The sequence below is a fragment of the Cetorhinus maximus genome, chromosome 13 (genome assembly GCF_964194155.1).
Source record: "Cetorhinus maximus chromosome 13, sCetMax3.hap1.1, whole genome shotgun sequence".
NCBI lineage: Eukaryota > Metazoa > Chordata > Chondrichthyes > Lamniformes > Cetorhinidae > Cetorhinus > Cetorhinus maximus.
The window spans coordinates 21,405,187-21,429,461 of record NC_135891.1 but is presented as its reverse complement, the minus strand read 5'-3'; the positions used below and the strand labels follow the sequence as shown (position 1 = coordinate 21,429,461).

Here is a 24,275-nt window from a genome sequence, read left to right as displayed (position 1 = left end):
ATTTCACCAATAAAATAATTTTCCCTTTCTGTCTCTGGCCTCCCAACCAATTACCAATCCATCTGATAAGGTTACTTCCAATTCTGTCCACTTTGCTCCAGTATAATTCAAAATACTTTGCCATATCAAAAGTATGGAAATGGAATGTGAAAACATGGAATTCTCCAGAAGGAAAAATTAGTTTTCAGCAAATTAGAAAATTTAATAATGAAATTGAAATTTTATGTTAAACTTTTTGTTTTTCCCTCTTTTCCACCCTCTAGTGTCATCGTGCATAACCACTTATAAGAAGACTCCTCCACCAGTTCCACCAAGAACCACATCTAAACCATTTATTTCAGTTACAGTCCAGAGCAGCACAGAATCGGCACAAGACACATACCTCGACAATCAGGACCACAAGAGTGATCTAAACAGTCAGTCTGGTCTCAGTAATTCTTCGGAGAGCTTGGATAGTGCCAGGGCTCTGAATACTACTAAAACAGGAAGCATCAGTGCTCCAGTTCGTGAACAGTTAGACAACCAAAACCAACACAGAAATGCTACAGTGACAACTGAGAAGGGACCACTCGTTACTGAGGACCCAAAGGTGGAACCTCCTCCGAAAAGGAAGCTCTCTTCTATAGGAATACAGGTAATTTCTGCCAGATGTTTTGCAGATTAAAAGTGCATTACAGGATATTCAATAAATTCAGACTTGAGCAGTTTTCAAGCAGTCTGCTGTGTCTTAGGTCTTGATGTCATTTGGAAGATTTAACTGGAATGTTAAAACTTTGATAGATTATGTGAAAAACCAGCTAAACACTTTAAAGTTTGGATTCTAATTGTTGATGGGTGAGAACCAAATATGAGGGAAAATGGCATTTTCAGTGGTGGCTTGAAGACTGTATTGGCACTGCACCGTGTTGATCAAAGACTATCTTTTTGGAATGCTGCAAATAAGTTTGGATTTAGTTAACAAGGTGCTGCTCTTTTTATAAGAATGCAGCAATGCTACTTTTTCAACAGTACAAAGTGCTTTTAAATTTGCATCAATGTAAAAATGGCAGCACTACTCAGTGAAATTACCAAGAACATTAAAATCCTATGCTGCGAGACCTAGTTTTTAAAAAAGCTTTCTCTTCATAAGTTTGGGTTTATCTCAGAGCATTATGACCCCAAACCTGACTCAAAACTTCAAATAATTACTCTTTGACTTGCATCCCTGGCTTGTCCTGCACCAGGAGTCATGTTCCCTAGTGCTCTTTAGGGCCAGAACAAAATATCAACTTTTACCAGTTTCCCTGTGATTTTAGGAAGATTATTATGCCCCAAAGAACAGATTTTATTACCTGATTGGATCATCATATTTTTAGTTTCTGTAATTTGATGACTTATTAGCAAATTATTTCTAATGCATATTAATAATGCTTTCTGAAAATACATGATTACTTTCCTTTGGGTGGTTCATACTGCCTTTCACAAGTTAGCACAGGGGTCCTTGACAATGTGTTGGTATTTGCAGGGTTTCCTGTACACATTAGATACTTCCTTAACTCCTTGGGCTTGTAATAAATTTTTAATGCCTTATATATGCTGTTTTGTTTGCTATTCATAAAATATAACCTTTTTCACTGTTCAGCTACCTAATGTACCAAAGTGTATTTTTTGCTGTACTTCAAAGAATAAAAGGTCTATCAAATATTACTATTTTTAGCATTCCTGTTTTATCTTGCATTGTTCCTTCTTTATTTGTATTCCTCAAAATTATCCAAAAGTGGGAAATATGGGTGGGCCAGTGTCTAGCATCTTTCATCTTTAGAGAGGCCAAGCAGTCTATGCGATGTCTCAGTACTTTTCCCTCCTTATCTTCCCCACCCCAAATCTTTGCCTGGACTCTATACGGACTTATTTTATGGTTATGTACCTCAAAAAAATGCTTCTGTCAACAGCAGTTGTCCTGTTGTTTATCCTAGGGAAAGGTTCTTCAGCTTAGTGTTCACTTTTTCGTCCAGTAATTCCATGTCCTCTTTTGACAGTCCAAATACTTATTTTTGCCCTTACGTTTTAGCTTTCTAATTCTATGCCTCCAGTAAGCAAGATTGGGAGTGTGATTTCTCTTGTGTGCAATCCCTTAACGTACACATTGAGTTGCTGTTCCTTCAGTCATTGTGCCATACTACTGTTAGTCAGCATTGTCTGCAGTTGATAACTGCATTTTTAAGATTATAAATCCTGCCATTCTAACAGGTTGTTCCCACCAAAACAGTCTCAGTAATATATTTTTCTGTGATCTCCAAACAAAGGTATATAAAATAAGATAAACCTGTAGCCTTCTCAACTGTTGGTGCATTAATTCATGCTGGAAATTTTGAAACATTCCTTGTCAGTTAAATCAGTACTGACCAATGATAGTAATTGTATAAGGTGGCTATATCAGTTTAGCACTTTTCTGAAGAGGACCACTGTATTCATTTCCTAATGTAAGATTTTTAGTTGGTTTATAAGACGAGTTTTAGTGTGGTTCGTTTAAAAGCAAGTTACATTGTTTTAATGCTTCAAACATAATTGCAGGAAAAAATGGAATAGACAATTGCCAAATGTTATCATTGACTTGTAGAGATTTCTTTCTTTTTAGGTTGACTGTTCCCAGAACTTAATTAAGGAACAAGATTCTCAACTTATCAACAAATTCCAGTCTATTGGAATACAAGTGGAAGACGAGTGGCAGTGAGTGAAATTAGTTCAACCAAATGAATAGATTTAATCTCCTTAAAACCGTCTTCATTTCTGCACATTCCACCCCATTTGCTGATTAACCTTCTCCAAGGCACTTCTACTCGTACTCTGTAACTACTTGGAAATACTCCATGTTGTCTTTCTTTTGAGCAAGCTTGTCTGATCCTTCCTCTTTGACTTCTGGTATAGTGAACAACTGCATTATTTATACAGCACCACTAATGTAATGAAATACCCCAAGGAACTTCACAGGAGCATTATGAACAAAGTGTGACACTGAAGTTAGATGACCAAGAATTTGGTCAAAGAGGCAGGCTTTAAGGAGTGTCTTAAAGGAGGAAAGTGAGGTGGAAAGGTGTAGGCAGGGTATTCTAGAGCTTGGGGTCCAGGCAACTGAAAGCGCAGCCACCAATGTTGGAGTGATAAAAATCGGGAATGCACAAGAGGCCAGACTTAGAGGAGCACCGATATCTGATAGGGTTGTGGAGCTGGAGGAGATTACAGAGAGGCCATGGAGGGATTTGAAAACAAGAATGAGAATTTTATCAAGACACTACTTGACCAGAAGCCAGTGTGGATCAGTGAGCACAGGGGTGATAGGGGAGAACAGTTCTTCTGTTGAGCTGAGATGGGTAGCAGAGTTTTGGATGACCAAGATTATGGAGGATAGAATGTAGGAAACCAGCCAACAGTGCACTGGAATAGTTGAGTCTAGAGGTAACAAAGGCATGAGGATTTCAACAGCAGGTGAGCTGAGACCAGGGCAAAGTCGGGTATTGTTACAGAGAAAGAAATAGGCAGTTTTAGTGATGACAAAAATGAGTTCAGAGGTTACAAGTAGGCTGGCTTAATCTCAGACTGTTGCCAGGAGAACTTGCTTTGTAGGGATTTCCATTGTAACATGGTTATATTAGGATTGATTGAAAAAGATTACAGTAAATATTCACTACCTTGTTCCATAAATAGTATATAGATATTTTCAAAAGGTTCACCAATATTATTGGCTTGTGGTCAGTGGGTTGCTGAAAGTGTACCATGCCTTGAAATCAAGATGAGCTTATGAGGCAATAACCAAACTCTGAAAATTGTAGGATGATTACTTGAGCGCCTCTCTCTCCCCTTCAAGCATCAGCCAGTTTTCAAATAGCATTATCAAAAGCGAAGAAATATAAAGATAAAAAATTGGAGGGATAATATTAAACAACCAGAAGGAGGACTAATTTTTAAATTGCCAGTCTTATTCCATTGTGTCTTTTTTCAAAACTTAATATGTTGAATGAAAACTTTTGACTGCATTTGTACACCATAATTCTGAGCAATATCAAAGGAGCCCCAGAATTCTGAAATTCACTGTAATCAGTAGATTAGAAAAGTCTTGATTCAATCACTTCTACACTGAGTTATCTCACCTTCATCGGGATAATGGGCCACTGCTGCAACTGATGTCATGTAGCCTGAGGAATAGGAAGGGTAGTAATTGGCCAATGCTCTCACTGAATTCAATTTAGCCTGTCTCATTGGAAACTCTTTCGAGTTATCAACAGTCACAGATTTGCAACTCTTTCGAGTACAATCACAGTTCTTGGTTTCCGGGAGTGGGACATGAACCCACAACCCTCTGATTCAAAGGCGAGGGTGCTATGAACTGAGCCACAGCTGACAACTCCAAAATATGGAACCCTTCACGAATTTGCGTGTCATCCTTGCGCAGGGGCCATGCTAACCTTTTCTCTATCGTTCCAATTTTAGTATATGTGCTGCCGAAGCGAGCACAAAATTCTTTCGAGTTATCAACAGTCACAGATTGCAACTCTTTCGAGTACAATCACAGTTCTTGGTTTCCGGGAGTGGGACATGAACCCACAACCCTCTGATTCAAAGACGAGGGTGCTATGAACTGAGCCACAGCTGACACCTCCCTGTCTCATTGGAAACATGCACTTCTTGATATTGAGTGTGCTCATAATAAGCTTCACCTTTTGCCTGCTGATTGAATACTCACTAACATAAGGTGATCTGGCTATTTTGGTGAGGCACTACAGCTTGGATGCCACCTTTTATCGAACATTTAACTTGTAAACATATAAATAGGATATCATCTCACAGGTTGGAGAGGTGTGTGGAAGAAATATGCCATTGTAGTTTTTCTTAAGTATCCTTTGTGTTAATGTGCACAACTTTCACCAAAAAGAATTTCTCACTAAGGTAAAAGTGTTCGAAATGTTAAAAAGGCCCTGATAAGTCCACCACTAAACAAAAACAAGCAAATGGATAAAGTGTACCTGTATGTGTTAAGATTCTGATTAAGTAAATCCAGTAATGGAAGTCTGATTGCAGTGGCCACGTTTTGGGGCGACAGAGAATTCCTCTTTAAGGTGCATCTTCCTGAATCTATTATCTTTCAAAAAGCATTATTGCCCTGACCTGACAGTTTGGCTTGAAGCTGGCTTTAGAGTCTCGTTGCTAATTTCAATTTTTATGCGAAGGTTGAAGGGCTTATCTGTTTCAGTATATTTTAGCAGGACAGTGTTTCATAGATATTAATCCATGAATATTTTGTGTCGGTGCTGTCTCCTTTGCTCAAGTAACTAAGTCTACAGTTGAAAATGGGTCCATTATGTAATGGAGGTTTTTTTTATTCATTCATGGGATGTGGGCATCGCTGGCTAGGCCAGCATTTATTGCCTGTCCCTAACTGCCCTTGTTCAGCAGTTATTTAAGAGTCACATGTAGGCCAGACCAGGTAAGGACAGCAGATTTCCTTCCCTAAAGGACATTAGTGAACCAGATGGGTTTTTACAACAATCAACAATGGTTTCATGGTCATCATTAGACTTCTAATTCCAGATTTTTATTGGATTTAAATTTCACCATCTGCTGTGGTGGGATTTGAACCCGGGTCCCCCAGAGCATTACCCTGGGTCTCTGGAATACTTGTCCAGTGATGATACCACTATGCCACTGCTGAGAGAGCAAATTACTGACCTGGTCGTGGTATAGTCTAAATGTGGCAACAACCTGTTTGTGAAAGTTAAACTTTCCTCTAAGAATGAGAGAGATTAGCATGGCTGTATTCTTCAATGTTTCAAGGAGTGTTATCTTAATTTTAAAGAAAAATAAATGCAAACTTTTGTTCTGTAATGTGATAGGATCTGTGCACAGTTTCTGTTGCATTGATAAACAAGTCATCTGTTTCAGTGTATTTCAGTGGGATAGTGTTTCATGGAGGTTAATCCTTTACGACGCATTTGCTTGAGATAGGCTTGCATTGCGTTTTGCAGTTGGCTCACTTAAAAGGAGGACCAAATTCTAAACATTGTCTCGTTATTTAAAACAGCTTAAGCCGCTCCAGCAGCATGACGTCAAAACAAGAAACCGACTCTGATACACAGGAATGTAGTAATTCTACTGCAGGATCCCAGGACAAAAGCAATCAGCTTTCAGATTCAACTCAGCATCACAGCACCTCAAACCCTGAACCTTCGGTACGGCAGCATGCTAAAAGCTCCCAGACAAAAAATAAGGCTTTTGCTTATGGAGATAACTTAGATCCAGCCCTAGATCCATCCTCTTTACCACCGCCGGAGCCATGGTTAGAATCTACTAACAATCTTCCTGTTGAACCAGTACATGCTACTTCATGTCGCCGGGATGGTTACTGGTTCTTGAAACTGTTGCAAGCAGAGAAAGAAAGAATGGAAGGATGGTGTCATCAAATGGAGAAAGAAACCAAAGAAAATAACCTATCTGAAGAAGGTACATTGACAAGAAAATAATACTTCCCCTCCAAATATCATTATTATTAGAATTCACTAAATTAAATAAAAATGGTTATATAGTCCTTACATCAAACTCCATTTTATAGCCCAAGTTTTTTAAAAACTGTCTTTGAAGTTCACTTCTGATTTTTTATTAACTGTGAATATATTTAAATAGCAAATGTTAAATGTTACCAGCAAGATGAGAAGAGGCTGTTTTGAAGTGATGCTGGACATGACTGAATGGATACAAATCCTAACCAAAGTGTTTTGTTCAAAGAGCACACAACATAATTAAAAGGATGTCAGTTACCATAGTTCACACTTGAAATCAAGATCCTTATTCTTGAGTGCATGAGACCAAAATGCTTCCACTGTTTTTTTCCTAAACTGTCCTGCAGTACTGTACCTTTAATTGGGGTTCTAGGGTGGAATATCAGACTCTGGAAGGCTAAGCCATTCCCTGCACTGAACTTGATAACTCCATTAAATTGCTACCCCTTCCCCTCAAGCACTTTCTCATCTGGTGATCTATCATGCCCAATTATATTTCATGACGGAGTTGAACACGAAGTAAGGAAATATCCTATTATTTTTAATTATTATGGAAATGTCCTGTTTAATGCACCAGACTTGGGTCTCTTAAGAGTGGGAATAAAGATCTGCTTGATTGTGGGTTTTGTTTTGTTTTTATGGTACGTTTTAAGTAATTAAAATTTAAATGTGATTTTCCTGATGCTTTGCCAGCACCCCCCAGCACAGTACATAGCTACGTGAAGTACATGAGGAAGGTCCGAGGTTTGATCTTTTTTTATTTGTTCATGGGATGTGGGCGTCGCTGGCTAATCCCTAATTGCCCTTGTTCGGAGGGCATTTTTAAAGAGTCAACCACATTGCTGTGGTTCTAGAGTCACATCTGTGATGAGTTAATCATGACTACGCCACCAAAAGAAACAATGCAACTGGCTTCAACCCTGAGTGAATGAGGGAAACATGAACCAGAATTTCCACTGCTGGTCAATAAACCCAGCTTTCCCCTTCCACTCCCGACGAAATGCCAGAATTGAGCATTGGACTGAATGAGTTCAGCTATGGTGTTCCCTGTAAGTCAAAAGTCTCATGACACTCTTGACAGAATTGGATATGGAAGCATAATATATGAAATAGGAGTAGGCATAGACCATTCAGCCTCTCAACTCTGTCTGCTGTTCGGTACAATCATGGCTGATCATCTACATCAACTCTGCTTTCCCACCTGCTCCACATACTCCATGGGCTGAATTTTTCCGTCAGTGAGAAGGGGGCGGGGCCCACTGGCTGACGTGAAAATGACGTGGGATGATGTCGGGGGGAACTCCTGACGTCATCCCGCCCCATTTAAATATTCAGGAAGGCGGGTCTGCCTGCTGAACTGTTAATGGCCAATTGAGGCCATTGACAGGATAATTAAAGGTCCTGCCCGTCCAACCTTATGATTGGTGGGCAGGCCAGGAGCCCCGGCGGGCTTCTGAAAAAACATGAAACCTCATCCACCGGCAGGATGAGGTTTCATGTCGGTGTTTAAAAAGTTTATTAAAGTTTTTGTGCAATTTATTAACATGTCCCATCTCGGGGGACATGTTAATGATTTTTTTATTTTTCTATTTTTAAAGTTTGAAAAACTTTCAGCGATCTCCCTGAGGCAGCACCGAGCCTCAGGGAGACGTGCACTCTTTGGTGCGCATACGCGAAAGAGCGCACTCTCGCATTTGGGGAATCCCTCCCCCGCCCACACAGGAAGTGCATAGCACTTCCTGGCGGATGTCACGCTGAAGGCCCACCCACTTAAAATGGCGGTGGGGCCCGCTTCTCCAGTGAGGATCAGTTCCCTGCCCGTCGGAGATTGGGTCGGGCCTGCCTGCCCGACAGGCAAAAAATTCAGCCCCATGATTCCCTAAGAGATCAGAATTCCATCAGCCTTGAATATATACTCAGCAATGGAGCACCCACAACCCTCTGGGGTAGACAATTCCAAAGATGCATTTTCCCATGTTCTCGTTTCCCCAGCTTGGGGAAACAACTCTGTCCACCCTGTCAAGCCTCTTGAGAATCTTGTACATTTCAATCAGATCGCCTCTCATTCTGCTATACTCCAGAGAGTCCAGGCCCACTATACTCAGCCTCTCATTGTAAGGCAACCCCCTCATCCCAGGAATTGATCTAGTGAACCTTGGCCGTACTGTCTCCAAGGCAAGTATATCTTTCCTTAGGTATGGAGACCAAAACTGTGCACAGTATTCCAGATGCGGTCTCACCGAAGCCAATACAATTGTAGCAAAAATTCCATATTTATGTATTCTCATCCCCTTGCAATCAAGGCCAGCCTGCCATTTCCTTCCTAATTACTGAATTTTTTCATATAATGTAGCTTGCTGTATTTTTCTGCAGGTATAAATTTATTACAAGCAGCTTTATTATTAGAATTTTATTCCTTTAGATTTTTCTTCCAAATGCTATAATACAATATTCACTTGTGTAAGTCTGACACAATAACAAGACAATATGGAAAGTTAGACTTCCTAGTTCACATTTAGTATATATTATAGTATTAATATATTATAGATTAAATAAAGCATTTAACTTATTTTCCTTTTTACAATCAGTGCAAAAAGTATAGTTTTTCCATGGTAAAGATCAAAATTGTTAACACTACTGTGTACCTGCACTGTAAATTAAATTTCTGGTTCTCCATTCTGGAATCCTGCTGCCCACAGGCAGAATTTGGATTTGAAAAGAGATCAACGACATGGGTATATTTAGGCAACTGCATGCTAGATTTTATCTCCACTGCAAAAACTTGGACATTCTTCATAGCTGATACTAATGTTTTTAATTGACTGTTTTTGAAAATTTAGATGTATTTGATCTTAATTGCACAAGTGGCAAGAAAATAATTTGCAGATGGTAGTAGTTTGGTACTAGTACTGTCTTTGTATTTATTTATTACTGTTTGTTTTCACCACTATTGCACTATACTACTAAGTACTCTCAGGTTCAGATTACTTACAATTGTGTTCACTTTCTCTAGAAGGAACCTGGATCAGTGTCACCCCAACTGCCATTGAGTAGGTGATGTCTTCAGGTCTAAGCATAGGGCTGAAGGAATGAAGAGTATTTCTGGAACTACTCCATAGCTGTTCTCATCCTCTAACACAATGCAGGAAGTGACAGGAAGATGTTTAGTATTTTAATGTACATTTGAAAAGAACATAACAGGAAGCTATGTAGAATGGAAGGTAGGTAGAACAGCAGAAATTGGTGACTAGCCTTCAGAAGGGAAAAAGTAGAAAACTTCAACTGAGGGAGTTACATTTTGCTACAGCTAGGTAACTCATGGAAATAATTTTAATTCCTTTTGACTTGCCCGTTTTCTTGCCTGATCCTTCAGATTTTTCACTTTATTCTTTATTCATTGTCCAGGATAAAATTATTTCAGTATGGTTCAGAATATAGTTAGGGCTGCACATGGAAAATGTTCATTTGTTTTTTCTTTAGTCCTAGGAAAAATCCGGAGTGCAGTAGGAAGTGCACAGCTTTTGATGTCTCAGAAATTGCAGCAGTTCCATGGTCTCTGCGAACAAAATCTGGTATATGCATCTTGCTTATTAGGAACAAATTAATAATAACTATTAACATGCATTCTAATTGGAAGCAATAGGATAGAATACTAAATGACTTGTCATTTACAATACCTAATTCAGAGTGCAATAGCAATAATAGCAACTGCCAAACTTCAATGATTTGGGAACATTGTTTATAGGCTTTCACAGAATCTCACAGTACAGAAGAGGCCCTTCAGCCCATCCAGTCTGCACCGACATGTGAGAAACACCTGACCTACCTACCTAATCCCATTTACCAGCACTTGGCCCGTAGCCTTGAATGTTATGACGTGACAAGTGCTCATCCAGGTACTTTTTAGAGGATGTGAGGCGACCCGCCTCCACCACCCTCCCAGGCAGCGCATTCCAAACCGTCACCACCCTCTGGGTGAAAAAATGTTTCCTCACATCCCCACTAAACCTCCTGTCCCTCACCCTGAACTTGTGTCCCCTCATGATTGACCCTTCAACTAAGGGGAACAGCTGCTCCCTATCCACCCTGTCCATGCTCCTCATAATCTTGTACACCTCTATTAGGTCACCCCTCAGACTTCTCTGCTCCAACGAAAACAACCCAAGTCTATCCAACTTCTCTTCATAACTTAAATGTTTCATCCCAGGCAACATCCTGGTGAATCTCCTCTGACCCCCTTCAGTGCAATCACATCCTTCCTATAATGTGGTGACCAGAACTGCACACAGTACTCCAGCAATGGCCTCACTAAGGTTCTATACAACTCCAACATGATCCCATTGGCTCAGTAGGTAAATTCCACACCCAGCGTGGTACTGAGCCATATCGAGCAAGAAAATCTTTGTTCTATACTGCATTAACTAATTTCAGCAGAGGGTTGGGGGTGGAAGGGAATTTCTGCCTCGTTAATTTGGGCTAGGAAGGAGGGAAAAGTCAACAAATATTCCCATTGTAACTTGTCATTCAGTGAAACCTGCTGCAAAGTAAGTGTATGTATCCTGGCCTTTATCAATAAGGGCAAGGAGTATGAAAGCAAGGAAGTTACGTGATATCTGTATAAAACACTGGTTCAGCCTCAACTGGAGTATTGTGTATAGTTCTGGGCACCACACTTTAGGGAGGATATGAAGGCGTTAGAGAGGGTGCAGGAAAGATTCACAAGTATGGTTCCAGGGACGCGGATTGGAGAAGTTAGGACTGTTCTCCTTGGAGAAGAAAAGGTTAAAAAGAGTTTTGTGAAAGGTATTCAAAATCATGAGGGGTCTGAACAAAGTAGATAGGGAAAAACTGTTCCCATAGGTGGAAGGATAGAGAACCAGAGAACACATTTAAGCTAATTGACAAAAGAAGCAATGATGACATGAGGAAAAACCTTTTCATGCAGTGAGTGTTTAGGATCTGGAATGCACTGCCTTAGAGTGTGGTTGGAGGCAAGTTTAATCGAGGCATTAAAGAGGGAATTTGATTCTTATATGAAAGGTTGTGTTTATTTGTGCCACAACACTAGGGAGAGCATTTCTTGGACATGCATAGCAGCAGTTGTAATGTCAGAGTGCCAGCTGTGTGCATTAAAACAAATAAGCTGGCTTCACACAGACTAACAATATAGTTCAAGTTATCCATTTTTAGGTCTATGCCATCCTTAACCAATTGCAAGTTCTTGTATTTAGTCGTTCTATCATGTATCAACTGCTCCCTTTTACTGCAGCGAAGAATATTTACAACGATGAAGATACATAATCAGGAAATTTCAAAAAATGAGATTCTCAACTTCTAATGTGGAGAATTGATTGTAATATTTAGATTACGAGCACTTCTTGGTTAAAAATAAATAAGTACTTTGACGAGAAACTCCACACACAAAACCTTAACTCCTTAAGCTAGAACCAGTGGGTTAACACTCGCAAAATCTCAAACATTATGATCTCATCACAGACTGGGAACTGTGATGGATTGTTGCTGGGATTCTGTTGTTCTATGTACTACAGAGCCAACCTGAAATGCTACAGTGGAATTCCCATTGGAAATGCTTGTATTGCAGGATCCAATGCAATTTGGATCTACATTCGCTGTTTCTTTTGATAGATCCAAACACCTGCTGACTGGAAAGGCTTTGGGAGCAGTTGCACATGCACCAGCAGCAACATTGTGGGGCTGAGTGTGTTTTCGCAACTGTTTCTGATGCCTTTCCAGTCAGCGGCAGGAGTTGCAATGTGTCTGAAAAGGAAAAATGTGCAGGAATACAGGAGAAGGTGAGGGAGGGCTGTGTTCTGTGCTGTAACCTTTCTATGATTCTGTACAGTTTCTGGGTGAGGACAGGAATCCATTGATTATTCTTATTTGGGCTTATCGTGCAGGATAAATGGCCATTTGGTTGAGGTAACAAATTTTGGAAGCTTGGGGCAGGAAATCAATGTGGGGGAGTGCAGAAATATTTGTAATTTTTTTAAAATCAATTTTTTAAATAGTATATTTTATTTAATTCAACGACCTTGACTGGCCATGCATGAATCAAATAATCAAGCAAATGGACAAACACAAATAATCTTCCAACTATATGAATTCCCTCTCCATATCAAAGGATTATATGGTTGGCTTCTGCCAATTTACACTATATATTTCCAGACTTCTTTTTTGTTTGGGTTAATGGCTCATTAAGAATACACTCCTCTTTTCTCATTATTGTTTGGTTTTGCGGGGATGGAGGGAAGTCAGTGACTTGGGCAGGATGTGCAGTGAGTGGCTAATTTGATGCTGCCAGTGGTTCTCATGGACCTTGATTAGAAAGTAATCCATCTCAACATGGAATCTGAATGTGGCATTGGGGATGTTCACTTTGAGCCTGTAATTAATATGAAATTACAGAAATGGAAAATTGCTGTGGCGACAATTCTAATTCTTTTGTTAACTGACATGAAGAGCAGCTCTAGAATCCAGCACTTTTTTCCTCTTCCTGTTCTGCATAAATTGTCATGAAATTAACATATATTTAATACTTAGTCAGCAGAACAAGTGCCAAAAAGAGAGAATCCATTTAGTTGGAGTTAAGAAACAATAAAGATGTTATTGCACTACTTGACGTATTTTAAGGGCTACCAAATAGTGGGAAGGAGGTAGAGGAGCTGACTTGCAAAGAAATTACTGAGAGGTGCAAGAACTATAGAGTAACAATAACAACTGGCACAGATAGATGGGTTGAACGGCCGCCTCCTGTGCTGCACTATTCCATGATTCTATGGTATGCTCTTTTCCTGTGAGGCAGGCTCACTATTCCTAATTCAAAAAAAGTTTTGAACATACAAATAAAACATGCCACTGGTTCATCTTTTCACAGTGATTGACATCGTCGTGGTTCTTCCCTCCAACCGGCTGCCGGGTGGTTGGTTTACCCTCGCTTCCAGCCGCTCACTTGTAACCAATGGAACTTAACCTTCCTGTACAGACTTTGAGGAAAAGGATTACTGAGACTGTTGACCTATACTTCACATTGCTGCAGTGAATGATCTCTGTACATTCACATCTTTCTTTCCTCTGTGAAATGCCTTTTCCACAGTAACAGTTTTTCCATGACTTCAAGTATATTATGTGACCCCCTACAGGATAATTGTGGTACTTAACCGTAACTTGGTCAAACGGAGCTTCCTCCTGCCTTAATACCTAAGTGGCCAGATCTCTCATATTCCAGAATAGCCCTATTTGGGAATGTTATTTGTGGCATGTGAAAAATGAATGTAGGTAGATTGTTAGATGCATTGATTCTTCATTGTTTCATTTTGAAGTTCTTTGTTAGCTTTTCTAACCACAAGAGCTTTTGCTAAGCATAAAGTGTTTTCTGTTAATGCTGGGTATTACACATTCAAACTACTTTTTAATCACAGGATGGATTTATTTTGAAAATGGTGATGCAATCCTGCTTTGCTTTCAGTTTACAAGTTTTAGTTCGAAAACGGGCTGACAATGCTGTGGAGGATTGCTATGTCGTCAGAAAGGGGGATTTTTTTTCTGTTTTAACTTTATCCATGGGATGATTAGGTTATCCATGATATGTCAAAGATCACTTAATTTGAATAGAGAAATGTTATTCCAAGAGGTTTTGTGCTGAATTAAGTATTGTATATGCAGAGTGGATAAAACCAACAGACACCGAGTGCTCAATGAACAGATTCAGTAACCTACATCCTAAGTTAGGGACATGAGGGTAAATCCCCTGATTGATTCCTGACTTCCTTGATTCATGGAAAGAGTAAGGCTGCTATAGCTAACCTCAAATATTAAAATTAAAAACGTAATCAACATACCAACATGGAGTAGGAGTAGGCCACTCACCCCCTCAAGCCTGCTCTGCCATTCAATAAGATATGGCTGATCTCATTGTATCCTACTGCCGATAACCTTTCGCCCCCTTGTTAACCAAAAATCTATCGGTTGCTGCCTCAACCACATCCTGTAACAAAGCATTCCTTGATCCAATAAATCTTTGTAAAGAAATTTCTCCTACTCTCCTCACTCACCCTAATAATTTTAAAGATGACCATTAATGTAGTTTATATGGATTTCAGCAAAGCCTTTGACAAGGTCCCACATGGGAGATTTTTAAAGAAGGCAAATGCACATGGGATACAGGGTAATTTAATAAGATGGATTCAAAGTTGGCTTAGTTGTAGGAGACAGAGGGTGATGACAGAAGGTTGCTTTACTGACTGGAAGCCAGTGTCCAGTGGCGTACCGCAGGGATCTGTGCTGGGTCGCTATTATTCTTCATTTATATAAACGACATAGATGACTATGTGGGGGGTAGGATTAGTAAATTTGCAGATGACACAAAGATTGGCCAGGTGGCTAACAGTGAGGTTGAGTATCTTGGGCACAGGGAGATATAGACGGGATGGTCAAATGGGCAGATAAGTGGCAGATGGAATTTAACCCTGAATCGTGTGAGGTGATACACTTTGGAAGGAGTAATTTGACAAGGAAGTATTCAATGAACGGCATGACACTAGGAAGTTCTGAGGAACAAAGGGACCTTGGCGTGTGTGTCCATAGATCTCTGAAGACGGAGGGTCATGTTAGTGGGGTGGTGAAAAAGGCATATGGGACACTTGCCTTTATCAATCGAGGCATAGATTACAAAAGTAGGGAGGTCATGTTGGAGTTATATAGAACCTTGGTGACGCCACAGCTGGAGTACTGTGTGCAGTTCTGGTCGCCACATTATAGGAAGGATGTGATTGCACTGGAGGGGGTGCAGAGGAGATTCACCAGGATGTTGCCTGGGATGAAACATTTAAGTTATGAAGAGAAGTTGGATAGACTTGGGTTGTTTTCGTTGGAGCAGAGAAGTCTGAGGGGCGACCTAATAAAGGTGTACAAGATTATGAGGGGCATGGACAGGGTGGATAGGGAGCAGCTGTTCCCCTTAGTTGAAGGGTCAATCATGAGGGGACACAAGTTCAGGGTGAGGGGCAGGAGGTTTAGGGGGGATGTGAGGAAACACTTTTTCACCCAGAGGGTGGTGACGGTCTGGAATGCGCTGCCTGGGAGGGTGGTGGAGGCGGGTTGCCTCACATCCTCTAAAAAGTACCTGGATGAGCACTTGTCACGTCATAACATTCAAGGCTACGGGCCAAGTGCTGGTAAATGGGATTAGGTAGGTAGGTCAGGTGTTTCTCACATGTCGGTGCAGACTCAATGGGCCGAAGGGCCTCTTCTGCACTGAGATTCTGGCCTCTTCTGCACTGAGATTCTGTGATAAATCACTGGCTACGGAGGGGAAAATCAGCTTTGCTTACTTCTCTTGAATGCTGCACAGTTCCCTCTTATGCTGAAGCACAAGTATGAATATATGCTGAGGACAGATTTGACTTGAGTGCAAAACCATTCAATCAAATTCTCTTATACCCACACCAAGGGCGGAATTTTATGGCCCTGTCGCGGCAGGGGCGGGTCTGTAAAATATGGCAAGCCCAATGGGCCTTTATTCTGAAACACTGCTCATAGCACTGCACTGCAGCATCAGTCAGGAAAGGAAAAGTGAAATCTGTCGAAACGGGAGAGGAGGACTGTTTAATAATTTTGATTGTCACTTGTGCTGTTTATGCTTTTGTAGAACCAAAATGCAAACCCACGACCGACTGCACAAGATTTAGCTGGCTTTTGGGATATGCTGCAGCTTTCTATTGAAGACATTAGCTTGAAGTTTGATGAACTTTATCATCTTAAAACTAATGACTGGCAACTAGTTGAAATACCAGAAAAGAAGGTAAGTTATAGCCTTATTTAATAATTTGGCGAATGAGAACAAACTAATGGAAGACTGCAGTAATATTTCTTTGTGAAGAAATACTCCATAGCATTTTATTATAATAGATGTTTTAGTAGGTGTAAAGAACTGCAAATGAATATGTACATTTGAGTTTAACTTGGTCTGTGTGTCCCTCTAATTTCAGGGCAAAGGTGGGTGGGTTGACTGAAACTTGTGGTTTGTCTTGAAATTAGCTTAGTTTACACTATAAATCACCGGACATTATTGGTGTTGTATAACTATCCCATTTCAAATCATGAAAAGATAGGACTTTCATATGGCACTAATAAGCGTTTGCCAAAAAAAACTGCCGTTAATTTACAGAATACCATACTGTGACACCACAGAGAAGAATTGTTATTTTAGGTTGCATTGATGTTCGGTTTATGTGCAGCTAATACAAGTTATGGGCTTGGTCAACTGGTGATCAAAAAGAAAGCAATGTCCTCTTCATTACTGGATGCCAGGCCTAAGCTACTAATCATCATTTCAAAGAAGAGCAGGATAGTTATCTCTGGTATCCTAGCTAATATTTACCCCTCAATCAACATCACTAGCATACAATATCTGGTCATTATCACATTGCTGTCTTTGGGAGCTTGCTATATGCAAATTGACTATCACGTTTCTTACAACAGTGACTACAGTAAAGCATTTTGAAATGTTCTGAGGTTGCGAAAGGTGCTATATAAATGCAAGGCTTTCTTTCGTTATTTAAATAACTACTGGCCGGATACTTATGTACTGGCAAAATAGTTTACATCTAGAGTTCTTAAATAAATCACCATTTAGCTTCCCTTTCTATGTTTTAACCTGTTTGTGAAATTGAAAACCAATAGTTTGGGTTGATAGCATGATTTTTCATCCTATCTGCACAGAAGTCTTTCATACTAGGTGCCTGGTTTCTAAAGGTGTGGTATAATACCCACTGAATAATTATTTTTAACAGTACAGCTGATCAAAATGTCACAATTAATCCCATACTCCTGAGTTTTGCATTTTCAAGTTTTGCATTTTTTTGAAAGACAAATTATATACTAAAAACAGAAAATGCAGCATCTGTGGAAGAGATAATATTTCAGGTCAATGACTGTCAGAACCAGAAAGGGCATCAATCTGAAGTGTTCACAGCATTTTCTGTTTTTATTTCAATGCTAGGCACTTGAAATACCTCAGGGCATAAACATTACAGTTATATCCAGTACTGGATGAGCATCAATTTCCTCCAGTTAAATATTGGGAAGACTGAAGCCATTGTTTTTGATGGCTGCTCCAAAGTTCATTGCCTAGCTACCAACTCCATCCCTCTCCCGGGCAACAGTCTGAGATTAAGGCCCTGAATTTTCACGCAGATGGGGCTCTATCTCTCTTTCTGAAAATGGCTCCAGAGGTCCGAATCCAGTAGTCCCAAGCCTGGCCTCTTCTATTTCTGCAGCTTGATTGACAGCACCAAGCACTTATGAAGTCTTTGAAGTGGGACCGTGAATACAAATGTTTGTTCCTATAAGGGATTAAGGGAGGCTAAATGTAGTGAATGGGTTTTTTTTAATTCGTTTTTTTAAAACAGTGAATTCGTCAATAGACACTTCGAAACTTTTTGAGGCCCTGGGTGGGTCCTGAGGTCTGCCCATGGTGGATACTGGATGAGTGGGCATGGAGGATGTAAGAGCAAAAGATGGTGGGTGGGGGGGCATAAGTTGGCACAAAGTTGGCATAGAGGCTAAAAAGGATCATGACGTGGGTGGAGGGACATAGTTGGAAGGGCATGGAGAGTATGAGGTGCTATGGGGGTTAGGTTGGCATGGAGTGTATGGGGGTAAGTGGGGGTATAGGTTGGCATAGAGTGTATGGGGGCCATGGGAGTAGGTGGACATAGATTGACATGGAGGGTATGGGGGGGATGGATGAGTGAACATAGACTGGCATGGAGGGTATGAGGGATCATGGGGATGGGTGAAGGGGCATAGGTTGGCATGAAGGGCCATGGGGAGGTAGAGGAGGATAGGCTGGCATGGAGGGTATAAGGGGCCATGGGAGGTGGGTAGAGAGGGCATAGGCTGTCATGGGGTATGTGGAGCCTTGGGGGATGGGTGGAGGGGCATAAGTTGGCATGGAGGATATGAGGGACCATGGGGGTGGGTAGAGGGGCATGAGGTGGCATGATTGGGACATGAGTATTTAGGGGGTTGATGAGGGCTGTTTTTGCTTTTATTCTTTTTTAAATAATGCCAGAGTACTGAGATGGGCATTTTTGCCAAGCCTGCCTCCACACCAGCTGCCTCTGAACCCTTTTCCTCTTTCTAGGGGTGGTGGGCATGTCTCCCATTTCAGGCCCTTCCAACCACTGGAATGAATATCTGAACTTTCGGGGCACTTTCTCCCAAGTTTGTTTGGTTTGCAGAGCCAGGAATTGTCCTGACTTTGTTCTCCCGCCTCGAGAGTAAATTCGAGCCTAATGTTAGCAACCTTGTTGTCACATTTAATCCCAAGATGAGCTTCCATCCTCATTCTCACCATCAATAAGACTGCTTATTTCCATCTTTGTAACATTGCTTGACTTCACCCTGTCTCAGCTCATCTGCTGCTGAAACCCTCATCCCGTACCATCGTTTCCTCTCAACTCGACTATTCCAACACACTCCTGCCTGGTCTCCCACATTCTATCCTCCAAAACATAATCCAGAACTCTGCTGCCTATGTATTAACTTGCAGTTAACATTTAAGTCCCGTTCCCTTATCACCTCTGTGCTCGGTGACCTACCTTGGCTCCCTGTCGATCAATGTCTTGATTTTAAAATTCTCATCCATGTTTTCAAAAATCTCTGTGGCCTTGCCCTTCACCAACTCTGCAATTTCCTCCAACCCCCACCCCCTCCCCAAGATATTTGCACTCCTTTAATTCTGGCCTCTTTTGCATTCCCAATTATAATTGCTCCACCATTGGTGGCCATGCCTTCAGTTGCTTGGCCCAAACTCTGGAATTACCTCACTACATCTCTCCCCTCTCTATGTCACTTTCCTCCTTTTAAGACACTTAAGACATACCTATCATCTGACCCAATATCTCCTTACATGGCTTGGTGTCATATGTTGTTTTATAATGCTCCTATGAAGCACCTTAGGACATTTCATTATGTTAAAGACACCATAGAAATGCAAGTTATAGTAGTAATGCAGACTAAATCCAGACTGGTTCTGACCTTGCTTCAGAGCAAAATTAAATGAGACACCTTAGGAAGAAGTGTTTTACTGTTTAACTCAGGTTAGGGCCGAACACTGGATTTGTACTGCATACAGTTATTTGATCATTCGTGCAAAACCGGAACTATTTTGCTGCAATATCAAACTTGTATTGCAAGTGCATCATAATAAATTATGACACAAAATCAGTTTTCCTCATGTACAAAATTGGATAGCTACAGTTTTGCTGGGGAAAGTCTGTAGATGAGTGGTAGCAAAGCAGTTTCACTACCTAGTCTTACCTGGTGGTGGCATTGTTTATTTTCTGCCTTTGCTTCTGGTATTGGTGGTGCTCCCACCTATACTTGAGATAGGGTGAGGATGGGGGACACTACAGTGAGAAATGCATTTGGAAACAACCAACTTTGGTTGTGCTTGCTGCTTTTGGTTGTGCTTGCTGCTTCAGCTTTCCTTGGCACTGATTCTTTTATATTACAGAATTGCTGCTGATTTCATTGCTTCTGGTAGCAGCTGAGTCTAATAAAATTAGGAAATATACAAAAATCCTGGTTAACCTTTAACATAGCAAACTGTAAGCTTGATTTGGATAACAGCACCCATTCTAATATTTATATTTTTTTCCCCCAAGGAAGAGAAAAAGCTGCCCCCTCCCGTGCCAAAGAAACCAGCAAAAGCCAAGACTCCTTTAAATCGTGAGAAACTAACTGATTCAGCAGACAAGCAGCGCCAGGAAGCTCGTAAGCGATTAATGGCAGCTAAGCGAGCTGCATCTGTACGACAGAACTCTGCAACAGAGAGCGCAGATAGTATTGAGATATATGTTCCTGAAGCACAGACCCGGCTGTGAATTGGAGTAGATCTTTTGTATACGTTTTGGGCTAATTTTAAAACTTCAGTCTGTGCTATTCTACAAGCAACATTTAGCATCAAGTAATGCAATGCAATGTTTATTGGTATATATGGCATTGCTATTCAACAGAAGACTATTAAAACCCTTTCTTTCTAAATGTTAAATCTGATCTCATCAGTGTGTATATTGGTTGCCATGCTTCTCTATCATTTGCATGGCTTTGTCTTATCCATCACAGTCAATTTTTCTGTACAGTTATCAAATTGCTTTGTGTATCATTCATGCCTCAATAGCAAATGGTGTTTTCTCTAGCGTATACAGGAAAAGGACTGGATAAAGTACATCAACAATTCTTCATTAATTTAACTGTTGAAAATTTGAAGGAAGATGAAGTTTCTTTGAATAACAAAACTTGAGCTCAATTTTATTGGGTTATTGCTACTTTTGTTCTAAGGAATGTGTTCAAGTAGTTCACCTGCAAAAATGATAGCTTTTCAGAATATGCTTCCAATGGCTCTGTAAATTTGGAGTGCTGCTGTAAAATGATGTAAAACCCCTCTACCATTCAGTAGAGCAAAGCAATAGAGCATTTCAATGTTCTCACATTTTTTCAAATGTACAGAAGTGACACAAAAATTATTCAGAACCATTTTATGAAACAAGCACATACAACAAAAAAGGTTTTGTCAAAACTGATCTGGTAATAACCTTTTAAGATGTGTTCTTGGATTTTGCAGCCAAAATTTTAAAGTATTTGTCTCATTTGTTATGATTACTTCCTGAATCTAGTAGTAGCTTAAAGTGGTTGTTTATATGTAGATAACTAGTTAAGATTTTAAGCATTCAGATGAAGATAAATTATGGAGAGAACCATTAAGTGTTTTGATTGACTTAAGAATCCTGTTAGGTGCAAGTGTGCTGTTCAAAAAAAGTTGGTGAACATTCATAAAAACGTGAAAGAAGCACTACCTAATAGCTTTTGTCCAAATATACTTTCTATGGTGTAGTGGTCTCCATTATTTCATCTCCGTGTTGCACAGTGTCGTGTTTAGAAGATTGCCAAATGTTTGTCAACCATGTTCTCATTCTGTTTCTTTTAATGGCTTTTAGTAAAAGAAATAATTAACTTTTGAACATTCAAGATACCATTACTTAAACATTAAACCCATGAACAAAAGATTTTAATTTCAAAGATTCACTATTTAAAATCTTGTTTGGTTATAATGCAACTATGGTAAATCTGTATTTGTTGCTTTGAACGATTACTCATGCTTTTTTCCATCTGAGGAATTGATTATCTGCATTTGTGCCCAAGTTTAAATGCATTAGGACAAGATCACATTTTACTAGAGATGATGAGATTTGTTACTCATCACTGAACTATCATTGGTGGACTGTTTTTTTAAAAATATTTTCCATAAAGAGATGTCTGGGGGCAAAGTTGCCTTCTGACTTGAGTTTCTTTGTGATGGTCTTTCTTTTATAGGAGTGATGGTACTTTCAGTTAAAATATATATCCATGGAGTACCATGATTTCACAAAGATAATGCTCACTATAATTTTCTATCTATCAAAAATATCCCCAGAATGCTGTATCTAGCTCTGTGCCTCCTGACTCAGATGTCTCTAACATAAAGATAGCTGTTGCACCAATTCGCAATCACATTCCTCATCTGTGCTCTGATAAGACTTGGCTAGCTTTTGGGTACCCAATTTATATGAACCTATGTTAGTGCAGAAGAAACTAAACAGCTGGCATTTTGCTGTAATTGAAGAATATCAAAGGAGTGGATCAATCATTTTAGAACAGCATTTTACTGTTATTAAGATGCTTCACATTCCACAATACATGGGGCTGAAAGTGAAAATGATTAAATACAAATAATTCCTAATTTACATAACTGTACTATCAAGGTAATATTTTTGTTGGTCTGCTTTAATTGTATTCAATAGAAGTATGTGATACTCAAACATTGTGTATAATCTGAAGTAAGAGATCACAGTGATTGTAAATGACACATCTTAATTTGAAAAAAAAAATGTAACTTTGTAACTACAACCCAGAATGAACTTTTCGGAAAGGCTTTGGCAACTGAGTTTGTGGGTACTGGGTGATGTTGGTTGTGACACTTCCTTTTACCTTTGGCTTTACTTGTACCTAGAATAGTGGGATGAAAGTATAGTCTATTTAACCATTGTTGATGGTTCTAAGTGAAATGTTTAGCTGGTCTCGGTATGAAAGTTAATCTTAAATATACACCAATTTAATTGGTGCCTTTAATGAATCTGTATGCTGACAATGATTGAAGAGGAAATTCTGTAAAATAGTATATAATCTTTTGTTTCTTACTACTGGCCATCAGGAAGTACTAAGGAAAGAAGATTGCACGTTGAAGAAGTTGAGCCACTTAAGATTTGGGTTCTTGCATACTATTAGGACAAATTCAAAGGAACTATAGTGTCTCTCTGATCTGGAATTGCCTGATGCTGTAACTGAATTACAAAGTCTGAAAGTCTTCCATTTCCCAGCACCAATATGCCTGAACTTGAGCACAAGAAGTTGCAAAGCTTATATTTGCCTCAAGTAGTACAGTTTTAGTAGACCAGCAAAAAGAGGTACAGCCTTTAACCTAGACTGCATTTCCTTTTTTAACTGGCGCTTTATGCTTTTCAATCACTCAATTTCTTCCCCCACTCCACCCACTTCCACTGCAGAACAGAAGACATTTTCACATGATACTCATGTAGCACATGAACTGTGGCAGTTCAAGGAAGCAGGCATCTCAAGGGCATTAGGGATGGGCAATAAATATTGGCCTCACCTGTGATGCCAGCATCCCCAATGAATGATTTTTTTAAGAAGTAATAAACTATTTGACACGTGCAATCCTATTAAACAAGTTTAGATGAAAGGCCAAAAACATGCCTCCAATCAGACTTTCAAATAAAAAATAAGAATAATAGGTGTTATCAAAGTCCAGACACTATCCTGATTTGATTCATATTTTTCAATGTGTTTTGATTCAATGCAAGCAAGAAAGGCTTGTAAGTTATCTCAGCCTTTGTGTTAGTTACAATGGATATTAATTTCAGATTGCAGTATGTTCAGCATAAGCACTTTATTTTAATATGACAATCATTGCTGCAAATACGACATCATTGTAATGCAATTAGGTCAGCATTGTCAAGCCTAGGCAGTTCACAACTTTTTTTGAAGTGTTCTGCTGTACATTTTCAACAAGATGCACAGTAAGGACTTTCCACAATATGCATAAGGGCTAACCGATGAATTGCTCTGAGTATGTTTTTATGAGGAGTGTTTGTAAATAATACTGCTGATAAACGTTGTGCATTAGATGTCCGAGGACCAGACTTTGCAGCACACTTTAATGTTTTAAAACTGAATATCGTATTATTTAAATTCATTATACTTCAAATTGTAAGAGCATGAAATAGGCATTCCCAGAGGAAGGTACCATTTAGAATTTTCTATCAACACCTGAGAAGCAAAATTTCTGTATCATGATAAAATTTCTATAAAACTTTGTGGTCTAGGCTGCAATTTTTGTCATGCTACATTATTGTCTGTTAATAATCTGTTACTGGGTTAATTGCCACTTAACAGTTCATTCTCCAGCAGTTAATCTGTTACAAATTCCTGCTTTGGTGAATTTGTCTGTTTATAATGTGGCCAATTAGAGGTGCAAGTTACTAAGCTGTAATGCATGCAGAATCAACTGCTCAGTACAGTTTCATGAAGAGAGGTAATCAGTAGGATCTGAACAATTTATGAATTTATCTCCCTATGTAAACACTTCTGGGGGAAAATATA

General features: G+C 39.7%; 1 protein-coding gene and 1 non-coding gene across 4 annotated transcripts in view; one reads left to right on the top strand and one right to left on the bottom strand.

Moving 5' to 3' along the window:
• The window catches only part of dlgap4b (discs, large (Drosophila) homolog-associated protein 4b), a 251,462-nt gene extending 227,443 nt beyond the window's left edge, over positions 1-24,019 (top strand). For all 3 annotated transcript variants that reach the window (XM_078555086.1, XM_078555089.1, XM_078555088.1), the window contains 6 exons: positions 264-634; positions 2,618-2,709; positions 6,056-6,474; positions 10,011-10,102; positions 16,198-16,350; positions 20,222-24,019. In XM_078555086.1, the coding sequence (XP_078411212.1) occupies positions 264-634; positions 2,618-2,709; positions 6,056-6,474; positions 10,011-10,102; positions 16,198-16,350; positions 20,222-20,440 (1,346 nt within the window). In that variant the 3' untranslated portion in view covers positions 20,441-24,019. The remainder of the gene's footprint in view (positions 1-263; positions 635-2,617; positions 2,710-6,055; positions 6,475-10,010; positions 10,103-16,197; positions 16,351-20,221) is intronic.
• On the bottom strand, positions 4,385-4,491 carry LOC144689283 (U6 spliceosomal RNA). The gene has a single exon (XR_013578618.1). It is a non-coding gene; the product is annotated as a U6 spliceosomal RNA (small nuclear RNA).
• Positions 24,020-24,275: the final 256 nt, after the last annotated feature.